General features: G+C 28.9%; 5 protein-coding genes across 5 annotated transcripts in view; 2 read left to right on the top strand and 3 right to left on the bottom strand.

Annotated features, from left to right (window-relative positions):
• Window positions 1-565: 565 nt before the first annotated feature.
• Window positions 566-7,609, bottom strand: cubi_03280 (uncharacterized protein; the record flags this gene model as incomplete). Its single annotated transcript, XM_029020293.1, has 1 exon — window positions 566-7,609. The coding sequence occupies one exon, from the start codon at window positions 7,607-7,609 to the stop codon at window positions 566-568; it is 7,044 nt and encodes a 2,347-aa protein (XP_028873079.1).
• A 2,396-nt stretch (window positions 7,610-10,005) lies between these two features.
• Window positions 10,006-12,450, top strand: cubi_03279 (TSP1 domain-containing protein TSP12 precursor; the record flags this gene model as incomplete). Its single annotated transcript, XM_029020292.1, has 1 exon — window positions 10,006-12,450. One exon carries the CDS (start codon window positions 10,006-10,008, stop codon window positions 12,448-12,450), a length of 2,445 nt encoding a protein of 814 aa, XP_028873078.1.
• Window positions 12,451-12,459: 9 nt separating this feature from the next.
• Window positions 12,460-13,164, bottom strand: cubi_03278 (uncharacterized protein; the record flags this gene model as incomplete). Its single annotated transcript, XM_029020291.1, has 1 exon — window positions 12,460-13,164. The coding sequence occupies one exon, from the start codon at window positions 13,162-13,164 to the stop codon at window positions 12,460-12,462; it is 705 nt and encodes a 234-aa protein (XP_028873077.1).
• A 675-nt stretch (window positions 13,165-13,839) lies between these two features.
• On the bottom strand, window positions 13,840-14,743 carry cubi_03277 (uncharacterized protein; the record flags this gene model as incomplete). Its single annotated transcript, XM_029020290.1, has 4 exons — window positions 13,840-14,115; window positions 14,260-14,317; window positions 14,410-14,507; window positions 14,729-14,743. 4 exons carry the CDS (start codon window positions 14,741-14,743, stop codon window positions 13,840-13,842), a joined length of 447 nt encoding a protein of 148 aa, XP_028873076.1.
• A 1,080-nt stretch (window positions 14,744-15,823) lies between these two features.
• cubi_03276 (uncharacterized protein) overlaps window positions 15,824-16,159 on the top strand; it is a gene marked incomplete at both ends in the record, with an annotated part of 1,294 nt that continues 958 nt past the window's right edge. The window contains one exon of the mRNA XM_029020289.1: window positions 15,824-16,039. Within this exon, the coding sequence (XP_028873075.1) occupies window positions 15,824-16,039 (216 nt within the window). The remainder of the gene's footprint in view (window positions 16,040-16,159) is intronic.

The raw sequence follows: 16,159 nt of genomic DNA, 5'->3' as shown, positions 1-16,159 counted from the left end.
CAGAGTTGCCGCCTTGTTTTTTGTATTTGTGTAAAGGCCAGACCTTAGTTAATAATGGAATGAAAATAATAAAGAAAACAAAATCTTTATTTCTTTGAATTTTTTTTTAACTCCATTCTCTTCTTTAAAATATTAGTATTCATAAATCCAATTTTTTCAAAAACACTATTAATAATAATTATCCAAAATTCTAGCCCATAAGTCAATTCTTTCCTCAAAGTAATTAATGACACATATGGCAGCTTATAGACGCTACTTCTCCATTATTCACATTCAATATTATTTTTTACATTAAAAATTGTTCACAACCCCTTTATAACACCTTTTTTTTTAAGTATTCCAAATATTTAAAGATATTACAAAAGAAAACACTATTCATTCAAAAAGAACTTATTGCTCCAAAGATCAAAACAGAAAAGAAAGTTTTTAAAAAGCATGCATGTTTCTGTGTATGCAAACATTATGTGCTATGTATATAATATTACATATATATAAATTTTTTACCCATTTATTTATACATAACATTATACAATAAATACAAGCCCATATTGCTCTACATTCACATTTATTCATCCATTCTCTTGCATACTGATTTTACACAAAACTCCTTCAAAATCTGTCTGAACTTTGTCTTATTCGTTTGGGAAACTGAAACGTTCACAATCTGTTGAATAAAATCTTTAATTACATCTGAAGTTGATGAGGATTTTAATATATATGGAAGTGATTGATGAAAATTCCCGCGAAATAACATATCCTCGTGCATGCGAACAAATTCCTCACCATTCCCAAAATGTTTAACAAAACTCCCACCACTAAAGTCAAAAATACCGCCTCCACTATTATGAGGAAAATTCAAATCCATCATATTTGAATTTAAAAAGAAATTCTCCTCTAGTAATCTATAGACAAATTGTCTAACTGTGCAAGCAATCAAAGAACTCTTTGATTTCTGATGATAATTATTACCATGATTTCTCATTAAATTCTTCTCAAAATCCCTCCTCAATAAATAATCATTCATTTTGGCGCCATTTGTTAGTGGAAAATACAATGCAGGGTACTGTGCCGAAATATTTACCGATTGAATTAACATCCTTATCGGTAATCTGCAAAATGATGCCTCTAAGAGACTTCTAAAACGCTTCTTGTCCAGTAATTGTCTAATTAAAATTAAAATATCAGAAAGTATTGAAAAAGACTCAGAATCACAATATGACTCCAAAATTGCCAGTAAAATGGTAACTGTTAACTCCACTCCCCATACTGAGTTTGTAAATAATCTCTCAATATGTAGTTTGTTAATTTTATTTGTGAATTCTGTTCCAAGCAAATATTTTATAGTAATTACAACCCAACGTTGATTTGAAAGAAGCTTTTGAGGTATGAAACGCTCATTCTCATTTTTTAATTCGTCCTTAGCTTGTTCTGGTTCAGCATCATTACTGCAATTATTATCCACTGAAAAAAGCATGTTATTGTCATCCCCACACAATCCACCAGCACAACCTCCTCCCAAACATGCTCTTATTCCATCTACCCCTTCCACTACCCCATCAACCCCAACACCTTGTGTAGTACCCGGCACTGTCATAGGAATCACCATTCCTCTATCTATTATTGATCCTCCTTGTCCACTAATCCTTCTGTTATTATTTTCACTACTATTACTATTATGATTATTATTGATATGATGATTATTAATATTATTATTATTATTATTATTATTATTATTATTATTATTATTATTATTACTATTGTTATTATTATTAATATTAATATTAATATTATTATTATTATTATTGTTAATATTATTATTATTATTATTATTATTATTCATTTTATTGTTATTACTACTATTATCATTGTTATAGTAATTCATAATCCTTTCCTTATCTATCCTCCTCTTTGTATTAAAGTTTTGAGCTCCAATACAAATTAACAAAGTTACTATACATCTTGTAACAACATACTCTATAAATACTTCCAAATTCGCTCGTATAGGAGTACCAACGATCTTAATGAAACTCGGATTTGTAGCATAAGCTCCATTACATCCGTTACCTACCCCTACCCCAATTCCTTGAGCAGGATAATAACTCTCAGAAGTTAATGATAAATTTGTCAAATTCTGCAATAATAATAATAGAGCTAAACAAACAGCATCATGGTATTCCAAGCATGAACAATGATCATCAATTTTGCTACTATTTACTCGGAGATTCCCGTCCATATTACTCATCTGATTCACATATATACAAAAAGTGTTTAGTTTATTAACGTCTTGTAAGCCTGAATCTTTTTTGAAGTATCTGAAATAACTGCTAGAATCTTGTAATTTATAATCGTCTCTACTTATACTTGTCAGAGTTGAAACACTAAAAGAATAGTAACTCAAAAACTGGATTATTGGATGCACATTAAATGTTTTAAAAGAATGTATAAATGACAATATCGGATCCAGAAATCTTTGTTTTCTTTTCAATGTAAAATATGGGATCCTTAACATCATTACTGATAATGGAAGAAAAACATTTGGAACATAACTGCAAATACACACTTTTGAAAAAGCATTATTATTATTCTGATTGTCGCCATCATTACAATTGACCCCATCATCCCTATAAGACACCAAATCACCCCTTAGCATATTAAAAATTTCCTTAAAACCTCTCTGGTTGTTTTCATTAGTACTAGCAAAACCCAAGGTTGACCAACACCCGCTAACTTTATTCACAGTTCCTCTATTACCACCAGCACTAAAACCTCCCATTCCCCGATAATTTGATTGAAGTAGCTTAGTAATAGAATTTATCTCCACATTTAAACCCCTATTAAATAATAACAATTTGTAAATTAAAGTTATTATAGGATGTAAGCCTTTCTTTATTATCCCACCTGACCCAAATCCCTCGTTTTCACCATACAAACAATTGCATTTATTTCCCAAATCTCCATTTCCTTGTATATTTGGAACCATACCGCCATTAGTACTAGTAGTATTCATAACTCCTGATATTCCTCCCATCCCAATTCCACTACTATTATTCATGCTATGATTATTGTTGTTGTTATTACTACTAGTACTACCACCAATACCACTATTATTAATATTAATATTAATATTACTAACACCAATATTCACATTCAAATTATTATTACTATTAATATTATTATTACCATTAATAACACTAACATTACCATTATTAATATTATTATTATTATTATTACTATTAATATTACTATTACTTATATTATTAGTAACATGGCCCACTCCAACACTACGGAGACCTCCGAAAAGAGTATCCCTTGACAAAAACTGAAATTCATCATATCCGATGTATCTATATAACCCAAGAAGAAGATCTGACCCTCCTCCCTCACCATTTACACTATTCATACTTAAAAATGGTAATTGAAGCATACAAGATATTATACATGTATATGGATGATAAAGTACCTGTAACCAACTCGGTGAAATAGCACAGGACAAACGTAAAATCAGTCTTATTCTTGAATAAAAATCCCTTGAAAAGAATCCCAAAATATAATTAGAAGCATCCTTAAAAATATTGGCAGCAATTGAAGACTTGAGATTGCTCTCTGACTCGAATAGTCTTTTGCTATAATCCAAAATATTCAAATGAGAAAATTTCTCTGCTCCTATTGTAAGTATTACATAACTATATGGCCTATACTTACATGGAAATATCGAAGAAAAGAATGCTTCTAATCCACAAAACATCATGTAAGTAACTAATAATAAATTATAAATCTGACAAACCTCATCATCTGATAACGGTACCTCATAAAGACCACTACCATTCTTTAATGTCTCTTGATCCATTATTTGAATATTAAAAATCTCAATTAATCTATCTAAAAGAGATAAATATTTCTCCAAAACTAACCCTGTATATTTCTTCCATTTTTGAAGTTTCTTATATAATTGAATACATTCTTTATTATTATTTGTTGTTAGAGCTGAAATTGATGAACAAGTTGTTGCTGATACAGATTTTGGTGAATTTGTAGATGAATGTGGAATATTCTCATCATCAATATCTGAAATTAAATGGGAAATACAAATACCCAATGAAGTTAATAATATTAAATAGCTCTCAAAAGTCATAGATGGAATCTCAACTTTTTGTTTTGAATCTGAAAATAATCTTGAAAATGAATCCATGCATTTAATCACCATATAATCCAAGATCTGATTTTCAAAACATGTCTTGTTTTGAGAAAGCTTTAATAATGCTAATGCTCCCACATGATCTTGTTCTAGAGCCAATGGGAAAAAATGGTCTTCTTGAATCAATAAAAGTGATCTAAATATGTACTTGAGACCTTTTAGAGTGACTAAGACAGATTTGTCATTAAACCATACTGAGCTTACTCCAATCAAAGTAATTAAGGTACATAATAATTGTCTAAATAATCTTTCATAAATTCTAACTCCATCATCAATAATAATTCTCTGTTCAACCAATCTATTTTGACCATTTTGCAAATAAATATCCATTAATCCTTCAAATTCACTTGTAACTTGGAAGATTTTAAGCATAACAGCATCAAAAAGAAGTCTTGTTTGTTCAAAATAGTCGTTTTCATCTCCAAGAACTAGTCCACGATTATTAAGCTCTTTATTAATTGCATCTTCATCATCCAGCTTTAATGAAACACTCACTAATTCCAGTAAATTCCTTATTTCCTCATCATCATTATACACTCTTTTATTACTATTAACATGATTATCCATAAATTCTATCAATCTTGAAGGTTTTAGAGGGAAAGATGTTAATCCTTTCTTTATGATTGCACTAAATGCATGTAATATAGACTCAAGACGTATAATGAAGCTTTTAACTTGGACATTACTAGTATTTTGGTTGGATCTTTTCATTTTAATTTGTCCAGATCCAATATAATTAACCAAATTGAAGCCATTTAGATGAAGAAAGATATCTTTCAGAAACATTTGGAAAGAATAGAAAGGTAATAAATACCTAATAACACCCCTTTCATTTACCAAAAGATGATTATGTTGATCATTTCTATTAAGGGTAATTCTTGTATTATTGGGAGATTCTGGAAAGAATATTGCATTTCTAACAGCATCCCTAATTGATTCCCTGATCTTTAAATGATTAGATTTTTTTTGTGAAAATTTTGGAAAAAATGATTCAATATGATCTTCAAAATTGTAAAGTTCAGCAGGAAACTCTCCTAATTCAACTATTGACCAAACAAAGTATCTTTGAATTCCAACAAGTCCAATTTCACTAATATCTACGGGTTTATTAGAGATATTCTCTCTTTGGCTTCTAATTTTATTGAAACAGTTTTCCAAAGGCTTAAACTTAGGCTGATTTATACTTTTCAGAAGAAATTCTAAATAAGAAATACAAGAAGAGGAAATTCTTAGTGAGTTACAAATACTTCCCCAGGCAGAAATTGAGAGTAATATGTATTCTGATGATCCCCTTAAAGTTATGAAAGAAAGACAGCACATCAAGTAATGTATTTCTCGGCGATATTTTTGAAAAATATGGCTATTTTCATCACCTAACGTAATATTAAAATCTGGTACGTCCATGAGATGCTGTTGTTGATGCTGGTGTTGTTGTTGGTTGAGATTATGATGACGGCTAAAGTCAAATTCAGTTAATTGCATTGAATCAGGAATTATTGAAATTCTATTGTGAACATTATTTCTGGAAAACTTACTAAACCCCAATTCTGGTTCATTACTATTAAGAGATTCGGGCATAAATAGTAACCCAGAATCCAAGGCCGAATTACCTCTATAATCAACTCCCAAAGTTCTACCAAAATTATCTACAACTCTCCTATGAATTTCTGAATCCAAGCCTAAGTTCAAATCCAACTTGAGTCTCATACCCATATCTATATCAAAATCACTACCAATGTACATCTTATCTCGACTAATAGATTTCAAATTTTGTGGTTGAGAATAACCACAAGTTATCATTATTGGTGCAGAAAATGTGGTTCTATTTACCTTAGAGATTTTAGAAGCTTTAGAAATTGTTTCAAAAACAATTTTCATAAAAGTCATAGAGCAAATATTTATCCATTCTTGATATAACTCATGAATAGAAGGGTCCTCGAATTCTAGTTTGTCAATTTCAGAATTTAAAGGAAGATCCATTAAATCAAATATTAATAGTAAAGGTACTACTGAATGAGAAAAGATTTTAAAGTACTTGATTAGAACTTTAATCCAATTTAGGTTTGTATTAAGTAGGAATAGTTCTTCTCTTAGTGTGAAAAACGTAGAATCTTTAGTCATTGAGCTTGATAATAGCATAGATGAGACCAAAATATTCTTAGACAAAACAGAAATTGGTATAGAATATTTGTTCGAAAGACTGAGATGAGCTGAATAGCCTTCTAAAAAGGTTAGAATAATTTCTGAAACCTCATCACTTATTTGGTCTCTTCTGATAGGTAAAAGAGCCATTTCAAGTATACTAGGAAATTTCGAAATATCAAAATAGGAACTATTATGGAACTCACTAAATCTTCTGAGACTGATTTCCTGAGAGGCAGAAACCCACTTAAGTGAAGTTTGAATGATAATTGGTGCAATGAAGTCAACAAACTTTAATCTAATCCCTTCACCATCGTAAAAGAGTGAATAATCTCCAAAAATGTGTTCGGGTTTATATTGGCAAAAATAGAGGTTTATAAGTTTTTCCATTTGTTCAAGAACAACATTTGACATGGAGAGAATAACTTTCTCAATGGTTGCTTTTTTATTAGGAGTCAGAAAATTGGGTCTCTCAACATTTAAAAGATAGAGATTGGCAACACCTTCAAAATACCTTAAATATGATATGAAGTTTCCAATTTTGAGGTTATTTTGAAAAGGAAATCTATGAAAGAGCTTATTTTCAAAAACAGCTGGCTGCTGCTTATTATTGATAGATTCTCTAGAAGCCATTTTGCGGAGACAGTCATACTCGAAAGATAAGTCACCAGAAATAACTTCAATATTGCAGACAATATTACGAATATAGTTAACCGAATTATTAGAAAGAATGATTAATAGGCTTGTACATGAACTCATCATAATCGCTAGATCTTGATTTCCAGAGAAGACAGTTTGAATATGATGGGTCAAACTCATGCTTAGATTGACTAGAGAACTATCCAATCTCTTATCAACAGAGAGGATAATTTGAGAATGTTTAATTAATGACTTGAAGAGGAGATGAATTACAAAAGCTAGAATTTCTGACCTTTCCTTGCTTAAAAATGGGGTTCCAGTACTAGAACATGAGAGCAAAGGAGGAATAATATTGAACAGAAATAGAATAGAGTGTGGATTCGTATATAATCTTGAAATAAATGATTCAGCCGGAAATTTGTCATTACAGTGAAGAATCATAGAGTTTAAGCTTAAGGAGGAGTTGTTATGGTCTATCAATCTTGATTTATAGAGTTTCACTTCCTCTAGAAATTCGGTTTCTCTGGCGGAAACATTCTTCGTTAATGACTCCATTAAAGTATGGTCAAGTGTTAGAGGCCAGCTATTGTTAAACTCCTTGTTTTTTCTATGTTTTCTTTTATTGCTATACATTGTTTCCATAAGAAAAAATATTAAAGGTTAGCAGACTTAACACATTAAATAAAGTTTTAATATTGGTTTCAGATATGTACACTATAATACTCCAATGTACATAAATAATCAGCCAAATAACATTAAAATATTTAAAACTTAAGTGAGACAGATTATTATTTTAAAAAATTCGTATTAGTTAAAGCTTAATTAGTCTTATCTTCCAATCAGTAGTGAAATGAAGCTAATTTTCTTTCCTTTCACAAAGTTCCTTAACCGAATCTCTATCTGAGAGAAAGAATAAATTGGCATCCCTCCTAAATACCTTGTTGTCTTTTGGCAACCTCTTTAACTCATATAAGATCGCCTCTTTTATCTGTAAGCTCGAGTAAATCAACCCAGGCTTGTGATGGCCATCCATAGATCCCCACTGGATTCTCTTTAAACACAAATTTTATAGGAGAATCAGTGTTCTTACCTTTTATAGATTAATTTAGCTTTCTGTTCATTGCCTGTAAAAAAAGTTTGGCTTTATCTGGGCGGGTAAATGTCTACAAATTACTATAAGTGGGGCACGCAAAAAATGATCACAATGTTTCCCGCCTAAAGCGATTAAATAATTTTGATTATATTTGACAGTGAAAGTAATAGTAAAAGATTAGTATTGAAAACGAAATGGAAATAGTGGAATAAAAGGATAAATAAATAAATAGTGTTTTATTGAGTACGAATAGCAGTAGGTATAAAAGTATGCGTGAAATAATTATTGAATAAAATTCTAGGAATTAGCGGTAATAGTAGCAACGTAATAGTAATTTATATCAGTTTAATAATAGAGTTAGTTTAGTAATAATAATCAGGATATGAGAAGAAATTTATTTTCTAGTTGAGGAGCTGCCTCAAGTAAAAACTGAGAGCATTAAACGTACTATTCTCTTTTCGAAGGAAAGATTTGTTTGTAAATTTGTTCCTTTAATTTGAGATTTCCTTTGGTTGATTTCTTTTTTTTTTTTGAATATTAGCTTGCTATTCGTTGATGAATTTCTTAATTATTGAATATAAACAAGCATCTAATAGAATATATTATTAAGTACAATTTTAGGTTTTTAGCTTCACCCTGAGCTCAGGGGACACTGATTCTAGTTTAAATTAATATTTGGTTTTTTGTTCTTATATTAGAAAAAAAGACTTTGCCCTTTTATAATATTTTAGGTGAAATTTAGGATTTTTGGCTTGAAGAAAAAATGGTGTTAGTCGCTATCCATTATTTTTTTTTGTTACTAATATTGCTATTACTATTATAGCGTTAATATTAACAGTAAAATCACTATTTCTAGTTCTGGTTGAATTTGCTACTGCTGATAATAATGTAAAAGTTGTTTAGTAGCCAGTTTAATTGCTATCTTCATTTTGGAGTCTTGTTTTTATATATTCAGTTTAATCTTAACAATATTCCACGAACTTTTCTATTTAACAATTACTCAAGATCCGTTAAATTACTTTTTGATTTTTGTATTACATGCAATATTTGCATGTAAATTGTTATGTAATTTTAAAAGAACAAACTATGGCACGCCGGTATTATGTGGACAAGAAAAATTCAAATAATATATTGCATGTTAACATAAAATGACAATTAATATTATTCTGTGTATATTAAAAATAAAACATTTCTAAAATTAAGTGATTATTGGGGATTGAAACAGAATGAGATCAGGAATATGAAAAAGGAAAGTAATCAAATAAAAATAGGCCATCATTAGAATATGTTTAAATATTAAAGGAAAACTCTATTTTAATTTTCCCATATAATTTTGTGTGCACTCATGTGGGGAGAAAAGAGAAAAAAATTATGTAATGAGACTCATGAGAAAATTTGGAACTTAAATAATTCTCGAAAGAAATAAATGAATACAGGTATTAGTAATGTACAAACATTAACCGAATGACCATTTTCTTATAATATAACTGGTTAAAAAAAAAACTTCAATTCTCAGATTAGGGAAGTAATTAAAATAAATATAATACATTAAAATGCATATAGGGGACTTGGCGCCGTGTGTATATACAAATGTATTTAAAGAAAAAATAAAAAATAGTAAAAATCGACATTAGACGGGGTAAGCCTGAAATGGAGATGAAAATTGCAATATAAAGTACTGGCTGAAAGAAAATTATAGATTGAGAGAGTGGTCAATATTGATAATTAAAACTAGTGGGAAAAGTGAGTGTATAAAACAAGTTAGTAAGGGTGGAATTCTTATATATTTATAGAAAGTTATTGGGCAAGAATAAAGGTTACAATTAATCTATTTAAGAAATAAGAAATCAGGTTTTAAATATTGAAAGAAAATAATATTTAATTTTTATATATACATGTAGAAGAGTGAGTAGCAGGCTTAAAGGTGGTAAAGGAAATGGAAATCAAGTTTCTGTTTGTGATGTTTGTATATTATGTGGGGGCGGTGTTTGGTGAATCTGTAGATTATTCTCCTCCTGTAAGTATACAAAATATGGATGAAAGTATACTAAGATCGAGAGGAAGTAATGAGAATGAAATGAAAAATGAAGCAGGTGGAATAACAACATTGGAATCAAAAAATGATGAAGTCGATTCATTTCAGTCAAATAAAGCAAATGAAATTGATATAGATCAAATTTTTGCAAATAATTTGGAGTTGAATAATTTGTTATTAGGTATTAAAAAGGATTCAACTCTGGAATCCCCAACTCATACAAAAGGAAGAAGATTTCAAAATGAAATGGACTTTCAGAAAACATTGGTCTTTCAAATTGAAGAAAATGATCGCTTTGTTGATTCAGATATAGATATTTTTGCAACTCTAACTTTACCTTTTTCAACATTTGAAGGTCATAAAATTGATTATTTTATCATTTCAACTCCACCATCATATACCTTACCAAAAGCTGGGAAATTATGTAAATGTGTTAAACATTTAGAAGAAATTAGTCCAGAAATAATGAAACCTGTTCCAATATCAATAAAATGTACAACAGTTTCTGCAAATGGGTCAATTTACTTTGTAATTCAAAATAAAGATGAATCTGCACTCCCTGCTCCAGGTTATTATAGATTTCAATTAAAGGTAAGAACACCAGTGGAAACTCGAAAGGTTCAGAATGATCCCAAGAATTTCTGGTGGTTATCTAAAATTCGCTTTTCGTCGGGCCACTATATAACAAAAGTACATGAAAATACACGTTTATTACTTAAGGCTGAATGCCAATGGAGTCCATGGAGAAGAGAAACTGGATGCAGTTCAACTTGTGATTCTGGGGTTGAAATGTGGAGAAGAACTTTACTTTCAGGTAAAAATGAGGAATTATGTGGTGGAGCTTATCAGAAGAGAGAATGTGGAGATACACCATGTAATGTAAGTTGCCAATTAGGTCCATGGGAAGAATTAGTTCCTTGTACTGTTAGTTGTAACGCTTCAAAAAATGGAGGAAAAAGAATTGAGTATAGAAAAATATTATTAACAAATTCAGGTAACGGCCCAGATTGTGAAAAGTTATATCCATGGGATAAAGAAAAACAAATGGGATGGAATGAATCTTTAGGTATGGTAATAAAATACTCAGAATGCCCGTTAGAAATGAGACAAGATTGTAAGAAGGAATTTGGATGTAGAGTTGAACGAGAAAATTTAAGAACTATAGCTTCAGAATATCCATGGGGATTTTGTCCATTCCCATGTGGTGGATTTGGTAATATTACAAGTATTGTACAAGTAGCAAATGGAATACCAAGATGGATTGGTGAGAAGTTATATCCAAAAACATTTGAATATCCATGCATAAGTAATAAGAAACCAATTGTTGAGTATAAACCATGTAATAAAAACCCATGTGGTGATTGTATGGTCTATCTAGAAGATTCCGAGTTAAATAAGACCACTAATATTTGGGTGTTTTTTCATTTATTCCAAGAAGCTGATGAAATTAGGTTTGTATTACCTGATGGTTTCACATTTTTAAAAAGTAATGACAATGAATTAATCCATAATATAGCACATGATAAAAATTTAAAATTTGATAATAATACAAAAATAATAACAAGCATTAATAAAGCTATTAAGGTCAATCAAACTAATTATATTGACATTATTAAACAGTCATTTAATCGTATAATATTTGGTGATGTTAGTCCAAGTACAGATACATCTGGATCCAAAAACGATGAAAATAATAATAGTAATAATAATAATATTAATAATAATATTAATAATAATAATAATACTCATAATATCACAAAGTGTCAGGTTACTGCTGCATCTTTTGGTTCTATTAAGACATGTCAGTTAATTAATCATCATTCTAAAAGCAATTATATGATAGAGAATTACAAAGAAGCTTTAGTTATTCTAGATAGTACTGTTCAACCTACAAGGTCTATATTTAGTGAGCAATCTAAAAATGAAAAACCAAATTGGTTATTTATGCCTTTGAAAATAGGTAATGCAGAAGGTTTAGTATTACCAAACGGAAGATTAAATAATGAACAATTTAGATTATATGCACGCGGTTCAAACTCTTTAAAAGAGCCAGAAGAATTAGTATGTAACCTTCAAACTAAAGTATTATTACCACAGCCATGCCGTGTAGATTTGTTACCAAAAAATGGAAAAGATTGCATAAAGTGCTCAAAAACTAATGTTTTTATTATAGAAGCTTATCGCCAATTTACATCTCCAAAAAATGGAGGCGCATGCACAGTTCCATCAGAATTAAGAGTTGATGAAACTATTATAAATGTTGAATGTATTAATGCATGTCCAAATGGTAGAAGATATGTAATGGGAACTGATAAATATTTAAAGAAAATTGGGATAAATTCATAGTAATTACATTTAATTTTGGATAGTTGGATCATTTGATTCATTATCTTTGGCCATTTCAAGATCTTTATTACAATTTTCATCATTTTTGCTATTGGTTGAATCCGACACAGTTTCTGTATTTTGAGAAGTTGAATTTTCATCCCTTTCTTCTTCAAAAATGTATAATAAGTTCTCTGCGACAAAAGAACTAAGAATCCCAAAAAGTATAAAAATGAGGAATAAAAAAAAGAAACAAATAAAATAGATGAATGCTATATGCCATTTATTTAACAGGATAATAATAACAATAAAGAAAATAATATCTTTAATAATATTTAAATAATTACATACCATATATATTTTGAGAGCTATAATACTATAGGTATATGCAGTGATAAAACCAATAAACCCCATTATAATATTAGTAATTGATATGATATAAAGTAATATATAAATAATATATAATTCAACATATGAAGCTTCGGATAATTCTGGGAATAAATGTTTTAAAAAGAATGGATAACTTTTGAATGTTCTTAAACAAATTATTAATATTAAAATATTAAATGCAAGTAAACATCCACTCCAAATACTGATAAATATATATAGAGCTTTCTTAATACTAGAAGTACAACAGCAATACTCTTTAAAGACATCCAAAGATCTTCCATGAGTTCTGGAGATAATTTTTGACCAAATTCTTGGTGGAAATAACGAGATTAACTGTGGTACCATATTATTCTCAATATTATTATTACTATACTTTAAGTTAAATGTTTGTAATATAATATATATTTATATATATATTATTTATTAAGAAGAGAATATGGTATGAATAAATATTAACACTTTGAGGTAAAATTAAAGGAGTAGTAATACTAATCCTAAGTGATTGAGTATTGTTATTGGCAGAATTAATTTAAGAATGATTGGAATTAATGTGTTTTGTATTATTAATTGTTTGAATTATAATAAAGATATTGTCAAAAAAGAAGGAAATAAATGGAAAAAACGGAAAAAGACTTTACCCAAATATCTTTATTAGTATTATTTAATTTATCTGTTTCGATTCATTTGTATTAATTTATTTATACACACATGTTCAAAAAAATATGTATTTTTTTTACATTTAGTAGTATATAATTTCAACTGTTAATTAGTTCTTTAACTCTCTAGTTTCTCTTAACTTAAAATGTGCTAGTTTTATAATTAAGGCTTTTCTAGAGTTTCTTTTTCTTTATTTAATTTTAACTTTATTATTATTTAAAATTGACAATAATAAATATAATACATGTATAGGCGGGAAAATCATGCAAAAAAATTAAAAATTTTATATGGTTTAAATAATTAAATTACATTTAAATGACTTAGAATAGATTCGAAAGGTAGATGAAAATCAGAATGAAAAATTTATTCAAATTCTGAGAGCATTTTCATTAAATTTTCAATCATTTGATCAATTGAAATTGCTTTAGTTTCAGATAAATTAATATCCAGAGATTTGTAGAACTCCTCAGTTTCTGAGCTACTGAATGTGTCAGTTCCAATGGATGTTAATCCATACTTAAGTAAATCAAGGTCGACTTTGCCGGACTTTCCAACATCTAATAGATCAAACATATTCTTAATGCTTTCTTTAGTAGGGGGAATACCAAATTTGGGTTTTCCTGCAAATGATTTTAAATCCTATAAAAATAAATATAAATTTTATTAAAATATAATAAATATACGTGGTTCTTATATATTATATTATTTTCTGAATTGGTTTTTTTACTCATTACATGAAGCTTTTTTCTCTGAACTGTATATTTTTTTAAAAACTTGACTTACCTCAATGGTTAGAGATTTTTTGGAGTTGGTCTCCATATATTCCTGTACTGTGTTCTCACTAAATTGAGTTAATTAAATATTGTCTAATCTATTTTTTCTGGAGCATTACATGCAATATTTATTGTGCTCCCTTTGTTGTAACAAACTTACTTAACGAAGAAGCCCGCCAGAATAAGAATTCTATGTGACAGTTTTGCATCGAATTGGTTTTTTTTTTCACAATCAAAAATTTTTGCACAATTTTCAATCTAATAATGGGAATTCAGTTAGAAATAAAATTGATGATAAAAAAGGAATACTTGGAGCAGTTTACTTGCGTGAATAATAAAATATTGAGTTGTTGAATTTGTAATGTGTAAACATGTTGTATAAATGCTTGCTTGATTCTTTTTTTTTTGAGCAGAAAAAAAAGAAAAGAATCAGAGCTATGGAATAAAAATATTCAAGTATTCCTTAGGACAAAACTTACATCAGCAACTGGCATCTTTTTTTATCTTAAGTGAATATATATTGTCAAATTGACTTATTAGTACAAATATTTCCACCTAATTTATATTGCTTTTTCAAGCTATACTTAAATTTTAAATAACAGCAATTGTTAAACTACTTCATACAGATATTTATCAGTATAAATTAAGCTTCCTAAATATAAATTAATCTATTTCTAACCCATAAATATATTTTACACACGTCTTTTATTTTTTTCTTATTTTAATATAACTGCACACAAATGGCGGCAATTATCTGATCACTAATATTTGATATTTAAAATATTTAATTGACTATATATATGGAAAAAAAACTGAATAGTAACCGCCTAATTAAATTAAGAAAAAAGAATTATACAAGGTATATATGTGTTGTGTTTTGTTTTAATGAGGTCTTACACTCGATTTGGTTGCAAATTACCATAAACTTTATCTTATTGTAACTTATACTTAGAAAGGATTAGTGGGAATGAAACTATGAGAGAAAATAAAAATAGGTGTAGAGGGGAAATTATTATAGGAGAAACAATTTAAGAGTATAGTTAATTATAATAAGATAAGGTAAAAATGGGTTTGACCAAATCACAAGTTAGAATGAGTATTGGGAAGCTCAAAAAAATTCTTCAAAGAAGTCAATTTACTCAATTATTTAATAATTTAAAGCTGACCAAAATGTAATTTTTGACTTTTTATTAAACCGGTGACTGCCTATGTATTATAACAAGTACTAAAATTGAGAATAAAAGATAGAAAGAGGAATAATAAGCCAGATTTACACAAAATACTGAGAATTTAGGTGTAATTCATCTCTCAATCAACCTCTATGTCAAATTTCAGAGAGTTAAAGTTTTAAACACTTATTTTTTTTCAAATATTGTTTTAATACTAAAAATATATAATATTAACTGGTTGGCGCCAAATAGAATAGTCACACATTATTGTGAATGCATGCACAGGTGCAAATAGGAGGGGTATTGTATTGCAAATTGATTATATATATATATATTATAAATGCATAGACAAACTAAAATTTGCTCCAAGAGTTGAAAAAGAGGCAAGAATAAATCATTTGGAGGATGAGTAAGACTAAAAGACTCCTTTTTGGTGCTTACTCACTTATAAGCTTGAGTGTTATTGTTTTATTTAGTGGAGGAAGAAGTGGCCCCTTTAGTAGGAACTCCACATATCTGTTTGAAAAAATCTTCCAAACAGAGCTTTCAGAAAGAACGTTTGGGCTAACTTTGTCCCTGAAAGAAAAACAGACCAGATTTACCTTCGAAAGCATTTCGTTAGTCCAACTTTTCAAAAAAAAATCTAGCAAAACCAAAGAGCAGAAGAAGGCAGAAAAGGAGGCAAAAGCTCAAAAGAAAAAGGAAGAGAAAGAAAAAAAGACGGCAGAAAAAGAGGCAAAA

Source organism: Cryptosporidium ubiquitum (genome assembly GCF_001865345.1).
Source record: "Cryptosporidium ubiquitum isolate 39726 chromosome Unknown contig_10, whole genome shotgun sequence".
Taxonomy (NCBI): domain Eukaryota; phylum Apicomplexa; class Conoidasida; order Eucoccidiorida; family Cryptosporidiidae; genus Cryptosporidium; species Cryptosporidium ubiquitum.
The sequence above is the reverse complement of the archived record's forward strand: the minus strand, read 5'-3'. Positions and strand labels throughout refer to the sequence as shown.